The 12,576-nt window shown below is 35.5% G+C and overlaps 2 protein-coding genes across 3 annotated transcripts; both read right to left on the reverse strand.

Annotated features, from left to right (window-relative positions):
- Positions 1-280: 280 nt before the first annotated feature.
- Positions 281-5,798, reverse strand: LOC21401533 (adoMet-dependent rRNA methyltransferase spb1). 2 transcript variants are annotated; one of them, XM_010090637.2, is made up of 11 exons: positions 5,240-5,798; positions 4,616-4,663; positions 4,364-4,522; positions 4,210-4,256; positions 3,884-4,040; positions 3,716-3,777; positions 3,190-3,379; positions 2,553-2,633; positions 1,891-2,033; positions 1,678-1,798; positions 281-1,542 (listed from the first exon to the last, which is right to left on the reverse strand). In XM_010090637.2, exons 1-11 carry the CDS (start codon positions 5,711-5,713, stop codon positions 517-519), a joined length of 2,508 nt encoding a protein of 835 aa, XP_010088939.1. In that variant the 5' UTR covers positions 5,714-5,798; the 3' UTR covers positions 281-516. The 2 variants fall into 2 exon arrangements, with proteins under 2 accessions (XP_010088939.1, XP_024030102.1); XM_024174334.1 differs by having other exon boundaries at positions 1,645-1,798.
- Positions 5,799-7,718: 1,920 nt separating this feature from the next.
- On the reverse strand, positions 7,719-12,197 carry LOC21401534 (protein RER1B). Its single transcript, XM_010090638.2, has 4 exons — positions 12,038-12,197; positions 11,063-11,439; positions 8,297-8,477; positions 7,719-8,097 (listed from the first exon to the last, which is right to left on the reverse strand). Exons 2-4 carry the CDS (start codon positions 11,416-11,418, stop codon positions 8,044-8,046), a joined length of 591 nt encoding a protein of 196 aa, XP_010088940.1. The 5' UTR covers positions 11,419-11,439; positions 12,038-12,197; the 3' UTR covers positions 7,719-8,043.
- Between the last annotated feature and the right edge of the window lie 379 nt (positions 12,198-12,576).

Genomic DNA, 12,576 nt, shown 5'->3' on the forward strand with positions numbered 1-12,576 from the left:
CTCGACTTTATTGCTTCCGAGCAACTATACTAAGGATAGAATGGATCCGTGATTTGGTGCCCAACTGAGAGCCATTTATTGAGCCTCTAAATGTTGTACGTAACGTTAAACTAAGCGACAACTATACAATTTTATGCCACAGAAAAAAAAAAAAAAAATTGTTCAGAGTTCAATGGGTGGCCCAAAATCTGGAGGTAGCTAGCTAGACAACCAAAACCAAAATCAATACGACACAGAAAGGAATATGCCCGTTTCAATTACAAAATTATTCAAAAAAAAAAAAAAAAATGAACACATAACTCGTAAGGGAGAAGTTCCATTATATTTTAAATAAGTAGGATTGTTTTGTTACAACTTTATAAAGAACAGAACGCTAGGAAAGACCCCCACCTTCGGCCGTCAAAAAACAAATTAAAAAGAAAAGAAAAACACCAAAATTGTAGGCAAAACTAAACACTAAAAACTCTGCGGAGGTTTATCTTTCAAATAATTCAACTTTCCTGTCTGATCGTCTGCTTATTCATGCATGCCCATCTTTTTTCCTTTGTTACCCTTTTTTCCCTTCTTTCCCGAAGCTTTTGCAGACCCCTTGCCTTTCTGGAACTTGGCATTCTTTCCCTTTTTTGAACCGGCTTTTCCCGCCTTAGCCAATTTCTGTGCTCTAAGATCCTTTTTCATCCGTGGATCAACGAGAGTTTTACCCTTGCCAACCCTCACTTGAACTCCTTTCTTTGCAACCACATATTCCTTTTTAGGCCTTTTAGGCATTGCCTTCTTATATAGTTGTTCAATCTGCTTCCTCTTTGATCGATCGCAAATGTCTGTCTGGTCTGATATCATGTTTGCCTTCTTACGAACCTTCTCAAGCTTCTTCATGGCAATCCGCTTTTTCCGAGCCTTGGCCTCAGCCACTTTCTTCGCGGGACGGGCATCAATTTCTTTAAATTGTGCTCTCATAGCAGCAACCTCTTCTTTGGTTATAGGCTTAATTGGTTGACGATGTCTCTTTTCTTCCTCCAGAAACCATTTGGGCAAGCCCTCGTCATCAAACATGTACTTATTATAAGCATCATCAAGCATCTGCTCCCTCTGCTTTTTCCTTAGCATTTTCTTCGCACAAGCTAGTATCTCAGCTTTTGTTTCATCGTCCAAATCATCATCGGATGAGTCATCACTTGAATCTGTTTCCGGAGCAGGGACAATCTCAAAATCATCTTTATTCGAAGCTTGACTCTGAGGGCAATTGGACACTACAGCCACAGCGCGGTTTTCTGACTTTTCCTTGGTCTTTTCAGGCAAACAAAGATTCTTCTCCTGCCTGTCAACCTTCATTTCGTCTTCACTATCAGATTTCTCCAAATCTCCATCTTCCACAGCTTCAGCAAAGATATCCTGACTAAACCACTTGTTTGTAATCTCCTCTTGACTTGGGCCTTCTCCGTCATCAAGTGGAACCATGAGAGGATTAGCTTCCTGATCACCATGATCTTTATCTGAATCATAGTCCGGCTGGACGATTTCATCATCACCACCACCACCACCCTGCAGTCCCCAACCCAAAATATGTGTATATATATGTATATATAGATTAAACAAATTGACGAGGTTTGTGACTCATGTAGTCATGTGATGATATTTTTTTACCTGCAAACCAACACAAAAACAGGAGCTCCCTACCTCAAGAATGTCTTCAGAACGCAATCGTTTTGCACGCTTCCGCTGCTTTGTAATACCCTCCTTTTTGGACATGAACTGTTCATAAGCCTGATCTAGAAGCTCTTCCATATGGTCATCATATCTGCATCAGAGTAAAATATTTAAACACAAAGGCACACCATGGAGTGATAATTAATATAAGGCTCAGCCTCAACAAGGGAGAGGAGAAACAACCTTCTCCGCTCTTCATCAGAGTCTATGTCACTCAATGATCCCTGTTGGGTCTCTTCACGGGGCTCTTCAGTATCACTATCACCTGCGTCCCCATTCTCTTCATCATATTCCGTCGAATCAACCGCAACAAGATCTTTCTTACCCTGAAGGAAAATCATACAACACCCAAAAAGAAATTGAGAAGAAAGAATAAAAACAAAGAACTAAAAATAATGTGGTGTTGGTGTATATTCCCAGTTCCTCTAATTGTTAGCAAAACTCAACATGAATGCACCTTTAGCAGGGAAGAACGACCTTGAGTGTGTGAGAAATAAAATACAAACATTGAATACACTTCCCTTCAAAAAGACATCTAAAACACTAGCATGTATACATTGCATCAAACAACTAACACGGTACTTATGTTCTAGAGGTTGCACCAATATTCTCACAGCACATCACAACTTTAAAGCGAAGAGGAGGTGAGGAGAGGGTAAACACTTATGTTTGATTATAGAATTGTAATTATGTCCACAAAAAAGGAAAAAAAAATGAAACATTATTCAAAACCTTGTCCAAGAGATCAGAGAAAAACAACTTACCCAATAAGTTTCTGCAATGAATAACAAATTATGAAGGTGATTGCAAAGACTATCGTAGACTGCAGTAAAGTTAAATCATACCTTGATGGCAGAGAGAGAAAACAACTCATTGTCAATGTAACCGTCCTCCAGTGCATCTATTTGCATCTTCCGCACCTTATCCTACAACCAAATTATGAAGGAGCAACCAATCATTTAGCAAATTCCAATGCTAGAACGGCAAAGTTCAGAGCTTCATAACGAAAACAATTTTGTATTAACTAAAGGAAATGCTCCAGTCTCCAGAATAATACAAGGTTGAGAGTCGATGACAACACCTATCCCATATGAAATACTGGGAAGCAATGCAAAAGCCAGGCAAATAAGTTGTCTAGGCACAAAAGGAGGCAAGAATTTACTAATAGTGAGAACCCTGAAAAATTATCAAGTACAATATTCCGCCTCTACAATCATGTTATTCTTAACTGAAAATTCACAGATCCTTCTGTAAACAAGGAATCTGTATATATTTTTAACAAATAGGAATTCATACTTAATTAATTAGTTAATAAAAACCCTATCAGCTCTTTAGCCAAAAAAAGGGAGAGAGAGAGAAAGAGAACAACTATTAGCTGAATCTATTATTAATGTATTATAATGATATTTCCATCAAGTGTGTGTGTTGTGTGCATATGCGCATGAAAGAAAGAGAGGAAGATAAAGATATACGGCACCAAACCTTAGCTCGTCTCTTTGCAAGAAGCTTTTTCTTACGTTTCTGTTTGCGCTCCATAGCATGTGTTAGCTCTTCCATCTCATTAAGTAGTTTATCCTCTTCATTTTCCTTATTATCAGTTTCAACGTCTTTACTAATGGAAGCTTCAGCCTTCCCAGAGGGAGCCAAGGCCTTTCTTATGTGTATACGCCACCTCGATTATCCAAAAAAAAAAAAACAGGAATTGAAAACTTAGGGGGGTGCAGTGTAGAAACTATAAACGTAAAAGTACATTGAGATGTCCAGGTGCAATATGCAAATTAGTTTCTGAGCATGTTAACCATATTTATCAAGAGAGAGAGAGTCTGAAAGTGTCTTAACCAGAGGAACGCATCCGCTCAATGAAGTTCCCAAAAGATAATACTAAAGAGGTACCTCCTCTCAGTGAAAAAAAGCCAACAACAGATAAAAGCATGCAGTTGGAACATACTGCAGCAATAACAAGAAAAGATATTTAAATACAAAGAACGAAAAAAATTCCCATTCTTACTTTAAAAGGTGCTTAAAATCTTGTTTCCCCAAGACACGCAAATCATCGCATAGAATTTTAACCTGACAGATAATAGAATTTGATCCAAGCGCTTAAGCTCTCACGGAGTAGAAAAGAATTCTGGATGAGACAAGAAAAAATCAAAGCAAGAAAACAATATGAAAATACCTCTTCTGTTGTCAACGCATGATCCTTAATGGGCAAAGAAGCCGGATCATCAAAGCTTATGGAAGTAACAGAACCAAGGATCTCAAGAGGACTGTCAGACCAAATGAAATCTGCAGCTGTTGACACTTTCCTCAAAGTTGTGTCCCCATCTTCATAGCTGTAATAAAACCCTAATCAGGAACAATAATGATAAATACGATACCTGCCTACTTTTATCAACTGCGCAACTCCAACAATTGTACATTGATAGTCATCTCATATCTTTCACCAGGCTCAGTAAAAAATTTAAGAAATTCAATAAAATAAGATGTAAAGATAAAGTTTACCCCTCGCGGAATCTTTTTTGCTTTGTTCCTCTAAGTACATCCACCACCTATGTCATGGACATAGAAGAATAAGAAAACATCCATATTTCAAGAACAATGCTTAAATAATTGTACTAAACCGATCATTAAGTTGTTATTTTTCAAAGACAATTACCTTTCTCGGAGGTTCAATAGATCCCTGGAATAGATACTTCACATCAAGAATGCGAGGATCAATCTTTGCAGCAGCCTTGTACTTAAAAGCTAAAAGATATGTCTCCGCAGATGTGGAACGACTAGCGGCTGGCTTGTGCACCTCAACCTTCTCAAACAACTGCAAAGATCCAATATCAAAAAACTGCGCCATCGAAATCAACATAATTAAATTATCAATATGTATTTTTGTTTATTAAAAAGTAGATGATACCCTTGAAAGACAATACTTGACTGACTCGTAATCTTGCGACCGGAAGACCTGGTACAATACAACAAAAAGCACTCAGCATTCCTGTCACTGTGATAGGATAGTTACACTTATAGCCACATCTCAAAATTATCAAATATACAATGCATCTAAATAACAAAATGCTACCACTTCTGGTTTATTTTCTCTAATTCCTAAGAAAGTAAATAGATTTTGCAATATCCAAAGGAGAGCTCTATTGCCACAGCATTCTACTCTTCTCCCACCCGTCATTCAAATTTTAACTCACAAGCTTAGCCAAATTACTTGGTTGATCCCAACTTTCCTTTATATTTAACTACCAAAATTAAAGAGTAATAAATTATCCAATCCATCTCAATAAACAACCAAAACAAAAACTTCAAAAACCTAATTCAATAAATTTCGTAAATTTTCCATTTTTACACTGAGCGATCCAGCTGTGTAAACAGTAGTCGCGCTAAGTCGTTCAGAAGTCATTTTACAAATTAAAAGTTCTAAAATTTCTGTTTCAAATAAAGCTTTTTATTAGTCATTTCCAAATAACCAAAACAAAAAAATTACGATAACCTAATTCAACAAATTGCACAAACAAAAAGCTAAAATTACCTTGGTGATGAAGGTTCCTTTGGGAGCTAAGAGCTGAGTAGCCAACTTGACGGCATCAATGACGAGGGCGTTCTGGCTGGTGGCCTCCTGAGCCCAAGCGCCTCCGACGTTGGGCGAGCCGTCGTGGAGGATCAAGTCGAAGGCGGCGCAGCCATTGTCGCTCATAATCCGCTTGACCTTGGCCTTGCACTCAGGCTTCGTGATGTCCTGCTGGACGGCGACCGCCCCGCGGATCGGGGCGATCGGAACCAAATCGATGCCGACGACGAGGCTGCCGACGGGGACACGCTGGACGGCGACCTGCATCCAGCCGCCGGGGGCGGCGCAGAGGTCGAGGACGGCGTGGGAGAAGCGGAGGAAGCCGTACTTGGCGTCGAGCTGGACGAGCTTCCATGAGGCTCTGGAGCGGTAGCCGTGCTCCTTGGCCAAGTGGTAGAACTTGTCCAAACGATGCTTTCCCTTCACCTTACCCATGCTCCAATGGCGGTTTCTCGATTGGAAGGAAGAAAAAATGGAAGCTTTATAGGGCTTTGAGAGGGTTATAATTAGGGATGAGAGGAGGCTCTTTTCCCCTATGGCCGTATTAGCAGAGAAATGGGCCGGGTTTGTAGTACCCTAATGCAGTCCTCTTAAAAAGGTAAAATTACACTAACATCTCTCATTTTTATTTTTATTTTTATTTTTAAAGAAAAATACTTAAGGACACACATACGCAACTCATTTTTTATTAGTGGATAGTGTTAAGGTGTCTTATAACATTATTATTTTTTAAAATTCTTATATGACAGGGTCTTATTAATAGTGTATATTTTATTTTTTAAAGAAAAATACTTAAGAACACAGCATACGCATACGCAACTCACTTTTTATTAGTGGATAGTGTTAAGGTGTCTTATAACATTATTATTTTTTAAAATTCTTATATGACAGGGTCTTATTAATAGTGTATATTTATCACTGTAAAATTAATTAAAATCACATTAAAATAAAAAAAGTTACATAACAATTAACAAATAATTTTGAATACTTTGATCATTAGAAAATAGAGGCCTACCGACTAATTTTTCCAAGTCCTACAGTAAAAATCTCTTTTTTTAAGGTCTGATTCTTATAGATATCAGGTTCCTTTAGCCTAACTTAATTATAAGAACATCCATTTATCACCGTAAATTTAATCAAAATCACATTAAAATAAAAAAAAGTTACATAACAATTAAAAAATAATTTTGAATACTTTGATCATTAGAAAATAGAGGCCTACCGACTAATTTTTCCAAGTCCTACAGTAAAAATCTCTTTTTTTAAGGTCTGATTCTTATAGATATCAGGTTCCTTTAGCCTAACTTAATTATAAGAACATCCTTAGTTCTTGAAATTCCATTAATGCCAAAAATACACCTTTACATTTTCAAGAAAAAAGTACCCTTATAAATATGATTTTATTTTTTATATGAAAATGAAAATGAAAACATTTTCAATCTCAGATAAATATCATTTTTAAAAATGCGTTTGGTAGTTTTATCAAGAGATTATTTTTAATATAAAAAACTCATTAATGTATATCTTTCTCTCTGCTCGAGAGAGGAGAAAACGAAAACAAAAAATAAAAAATGACTAAAAGTTGTTTTTCATATCTCTCTCATTTTACACTAAACTAAAAAATCGTTTTCATTTCCATTTTTTGTTTTTATTGCGTTAAATGCCGTTTTGAAAACGTTTTCATTTTTTTTCTCGAAAAACGTAAAAAAATAAAAACGAGATCAATTTCAGCCTAAGTCTTTAATCTTTTTTGTTTTTACTTTTTAAACACGTTTGTTTTGTCATATTAAAACACCGTATTTTATAATAATAAATAATACAACATTTAACGTGACCATTATATTGTATAAACTAATACAGATAGTAAATTAATACGATTTATGTCGTATTATAGAATAAGACTCATTTTTAGCATATAGTGTTGCATTATTTCGTACCGAATCAATGATTCATGTCGAAATTAGACACCACTGAAAATAAAAATCGGGTCGGGATTAGACACCATTGAAAATAGAAATCGGGCCGACATAAGATCATATCTAAACCTATAACTGCAAAAATTTGAATGGGCAAAAAGAAAATTTATATTTTCTAAAAATCACAATTTGACCTCTAACTTTTGAAAATTACATTTTAACCTCAAAATTTTCATAAATTATATTTTAACCCAAAATTTTTTTAAAATTTAAATTTGTTCCTAATTTTTATATTTAAATTTCATATCTAAACCTATAACTGTTTCCCTTAAGGCTTCTATTCTAGCCTTCTCCTCGAGTCATTTTCTTCTCCTCAAAATGCATAGAAAATATCTCGAAAATGTTTAAGTTTGATTTTTATACTTCTCTTGTAAAATAAATAATCTGTACAAAAATAAAAAAAAATAAAAACAGAGAGAGAGAGAGAGATGAACTACTAAATCGGAAGAAACAACTCAATTGAAAAAAAAGAAAAATTCTGCAATTGTAACTGTTGAATGCTAATCAAATCAAAGAGTGACGCACCATGGGGCCAAAATATTCCTACATCGTGCAGACAGACCGACGGCAACTATCACAAATCTGCAACTGAATCTTAACGTGTACATAAATAATATAAAAGCTTACATAAACCAAACTTAAAAATTTGTGAGTGCACATGAAAATCCATAGCATAAATGCATGTCCTTTTTAAAAGAATTCTATTGTCATGAATTTTCTCAGGGCCTATATTTCTTTTTCCCCCAACTGGGTACTTTCTATGTGCTCTAGAAACTGCCAAGCTTCAGTTCAGTCCGCACGGCTGTTGCTGCTACTCGAGGACATTCTTTTGCCATCGTATTTCTGTATACATTGAAAAAAGGTCATACTGTCACTTTTCATGTGCAATGATTTCATCATAGGGAATGATTTCTATAGCGATAGCGAGAGTGACACAATGACTGTGTTAATGGAGGCAAAAATAATCAAGGATAGCGAGAGTGACACAATGACTGTTAATGGAGGCAAAAATAATCAAGATTTGAAAGCATACGAAGTTCACCTGTTTCCCAATGTTGAATGGAATGTATTTGTACTTGATCATGTGTGCAATTTGGCGCCTCATTGTGAGGACAAAGAGGACAATCCAGTAACAAAGTAGGATGGGCCAGAATACAGGAACATCAAACATGGAAAAGAAGGTCATGACAAATGCTATGCAGAAAGCCTTTGTGAAGGAGTACCTGGAATAATGCAACAAAATGAAAATATCATCTTCAGGATACTCGTGAAAGGAACAGGCAAAAGTACAAGAAATGGTTCCTATTGTTCGAAAGGCGCTCATCCCCATATCGCTTTATTACATCCAACCAACTGAATAAAACGCCAAAAGATAAAACTCAAGGAAATAACAGGGCCCCCAGAAAGATCCATGGGTCACAGCAACGAAATCGTCCTGAGAAATAAACATTACCCTAACATAACAGCTCCAACACTGAAAAAGAAAAGGTACAAAACAACAAGGCAATAGGGCCTACAGAACCCAATTTTTACCACCAGTCAAAACGTCAACTCAAAAACCAATTCATTAGCTAATCTCACCCCTATTCACTTATCAAGCATCCGGGCTCGCCTCAATAAAACAAGAGAAGATGCATCTCGTAAGAGTCCCGATCAGGTAATACACCTCATTTTCATTAGCTGAGCAATTTTAGTAGTCTTAAGCATATCTGGCATTCACGTGTGAAAAGCAATACCACCTAGGAACATATAATTTATGTTAACTCCAAGATAATCTTGGGATAGTAGTTCATCCTTGGGTGAAAACTGATTAGAGTACCTTCAGATATTAGCTTGACTACAATGATCCTCATCATCTAAATAACTAGCACTTCTTCAGAGCAAAAATAAAAATAATAGTAGTACAAAAATAAAAATAAAAATAATAGCAGTAGTAGTAGTAATAATAATAATAATAATAATCACTTCTTAGAATACCTAAGACAGAGACTCATTGTAAAGAATCTGTTGCCTACAGGACACAACTAGCATCCTAGAAATTGGCAGATCCTGAAAACAAATCTGAAAGGCAAGCTACGTCTTTTCAGAAATTGGCAATCCTGAAAATACCACCTACGTCTTTTTAATATTGACTCGGGCATCTAGATGCATAAAAACATAGAAGTACGTTTTCACAGGGACTTTATAGAAGAGTTGTAACTGGTGATTGGGCACTGGAAAATTTCAAATTACAAACTCAAAATGAAAAGCAAGAAACTAATACTTAATAGGCATGTTCTGGAAAATACCATAAGCTCAGTTACGAATGGAAAAAGAAGAGAGAGAAAATTCATACAGCCGTCTACTTAAAATAAGCAATCTACCGAGAAAGAAAAGCTGCCAAAACCAATCAGCACAACGTGTGAAGGCTAAGATCTGGCTTCTAACACTGAAATATAGCAGGAATAGATGGAAATAGTGACCCGTAATCCGATCTGTGACCCGTAATCCGATCTTCTAAACATTGATGAGCAATTTGGAAAGCCAAATTGGATAGTAACATTATCCAAACCATTCACTGTCATTCTGATATTTTTTAAGGGCTTATTACAGTGACACCCCTTGTGTTTTATTAAAATTACAGTGATACCCCCTTAACCGAATTTCATAACAGCAACTAGCAACACCTCCTGACTGAAACTCTGTAAAATTTTAGTGAGAAATGTCAAAACTACCCCTGTGCTAAATTTGCTCTCTTTCTTTTTTATTTGATTTTTTTAATAAAAAATTGTGTCAGGATGTGTTGTAATATTTTTTAAAGAGTTAACGTAAAAATATGTTAAAAAAGTTAATGCGTTTAATTTTTTTGTATTATATTTTTTTTGTAATTAATGTTTTAAGTTTAATTTAAACCATTTTTGTTTCATCATTAGGATAAAATTGTCCAATTTAATTTATTCTTTCAATTAAATTAATTTTCATTATAATATAGTTAGTCCTAATAATACACCAAATATTAAATGGTTTTTAATTTAATACGCTAGTTTAGCGGATGGAGAACATTACTAAAACAAAGGATTTTTAGAAGAAAAAAATCAAAAAAATACTTGTTTTTATTAGAGTGAAAATTATAGTTATAAATGTGTAAAAATTAACTAAACTCATTTTTTATGCTAAATAAGGGTATAAACGTCTTTTCCACTATAATGTATAACTTAGAAACATTTATGGTAAAAAGAGGGGCGTTTTTTGGCATTTTAAAAAATTTAACAGTCAAAATTGACAGTCAACTCACGGTCAACTAACGGAGGAGGTGTCCGTGTAATTTTTTTAAAAAGTCTAGGGTTGTTGACGTGATTAGTTTCGGTCACATGGGTGTCTCTGTTATTTTAACAAAACACAGGGGGGGTCAATGTAACTCAACTAACGGAGGAGGTGTCCGTGTAATTTTTTTAAAAAGTCTAGGGTTGTTGACGTGATTAGTTTCAGACACATGGGTGTCTCTGTTATTTTAACAAAACACAGGGGGGGTCAATGTAATAAGCCCATTTTTTAAAGATCCCAAAGTATAGCATATTAATTATAGTGCTATACTTATTGCCTTTTACTCCCATCACCGCTTACACACTCTTATTCGCAGTGACAGATATTTCCACAGTAAAGCATCAGCAGCAAAGGATAACAAAAAACAACTCGTAAAAATGAAAGTTAACAGATCCAACAAGCCATAGAGCCTCAAAGAATACAAGGAGAAGATCAATCATCATTGCAGCGCAAAAGTCTAGTAATATCAGCTAAATAATACCAGGGAAAAAGATTTTTAGTTTACCAGAACTTAAACTCAGGAAGTCGACGAATGAACGGCTTAAACTCGTCAGAACCCTTTGTAGGCAGCAAAGGCCCGTCTGAAGGTTCCAACTCCGGATCAACCAATGGCGACAAAAACCCAATTAGCAGATTCAGCAGATAGATCCCCAGCCCGTAAGAGACAATATAAAAGCCCTGAACATAATAGACCCGCACGGCATAAATCACAAACAAGACAACAGTTCCAATCCATCTATACATCGCGTAAGGCGTACTCTTGTCCAAATAATACTGAAAAAGCCTCGACACATCGTGCACCCATTGGTTCACCGGACCTGCCGCCGCCGCAGCAGCACTATCACCCCCTACTCCCTCCATTCGATTTTGAGGCTTCACAACCTGCCAATAAACTCTTTCTAAGTTCAAGTTCAATCAAGTCCAATACGCACAAACAAGTTCCATAACTATACATTCTGCATATAATTACTAACGTTTCAACGAAGCAGACCCAAAATAAGGAAACATACAATCCTCATTTTAACAAATTAGCTTAATAAGAAGAAAAGCCCTAATTTGCTGCCGTTGCAAAAGTTGCAATGAAAATGCAGGACTCAAGAAAACTCGGAGCTACATAAAAACAACAAATCGCGGAAAAATTCAACCAACTATTCCATTTATGATAAAAACTTGCAATTAACCCCCGAAATTTCGTACGTTTAGTTAGGGTTTTGTACGGAACCAAAATCATTCCCTCAAATACACAAAGGAGCAACCGATAAACAGATCTAGAACTGATAAACTCTCAAAAACAAAGAATCCCATATTCACAGTCAAGGAACTGATCCAAATCTTGCGAGGTTTTACAATAAATTTATACGATTCAATTCAAAGATGAAATCCAAAAAAGTAATAAAAACGAATAGAAAAAAAAAAAGAAAGCAAAAAAATCAGATCCGAAATCGAATTGAGAAGAAACAATGAGGGAAAGAAAGCTGACCTGTGACGACCGAAGAGCTGAAAAAACAGAATAAAATCTGGAAGGAGGAGGGAAAAGGTTTGAAGGAGGCGAGAAGCTAGCAAAGCAAAGCAGATCTATATGGGTTTGGGCTTTTCAGTTTTTTCTTCGATTCTTTTTTTTTTTTTCCTACTTTTTTCCTCAAAATCAGTTAAATATTTAGTTGACAATTAGCCAGTGGAATTTTTTTTAGGCATATTTTCATAAATGCCCCGAAATATTTATATTATTTTAAAATACCCCATAATTTTTCAAAACAGTTTAAAATCTCTTTAACTTTGTTCATTTTACCGATTTGAGTTTTCAGTTTTAAGTTTTTACAGTAAAAAAGAACTTTGTTCATTTTACCGATTTGAGTTTTCAGTTTTAAGTTTTTACAGTAAAATTTTTTTAAAAAATGTCACATCTAATTTTTTCTATTACAGTAAAAAACTCTAAAAAAATGTCACATCTCAACTCAAATTCGCGAAGTGAACGAGACCCAATATATACAAAACAGTTCAAAACACCCTCTCTTCCAT

Source organism: Morus notabilis, unplaced genomic scaffold (genome assembly GCF_000414095.1).
Source record: "Morus notabilis unplaced genomic scaffold, ASM41409v2 Scaffold57, whole genome shotgun sequence".
Lineage (NCBI taxonomy): Eukaryota > Viridiplantae > Streptophyta > Magnoliopsida > Rosales > Moraceae > Morus > Morus notabilis.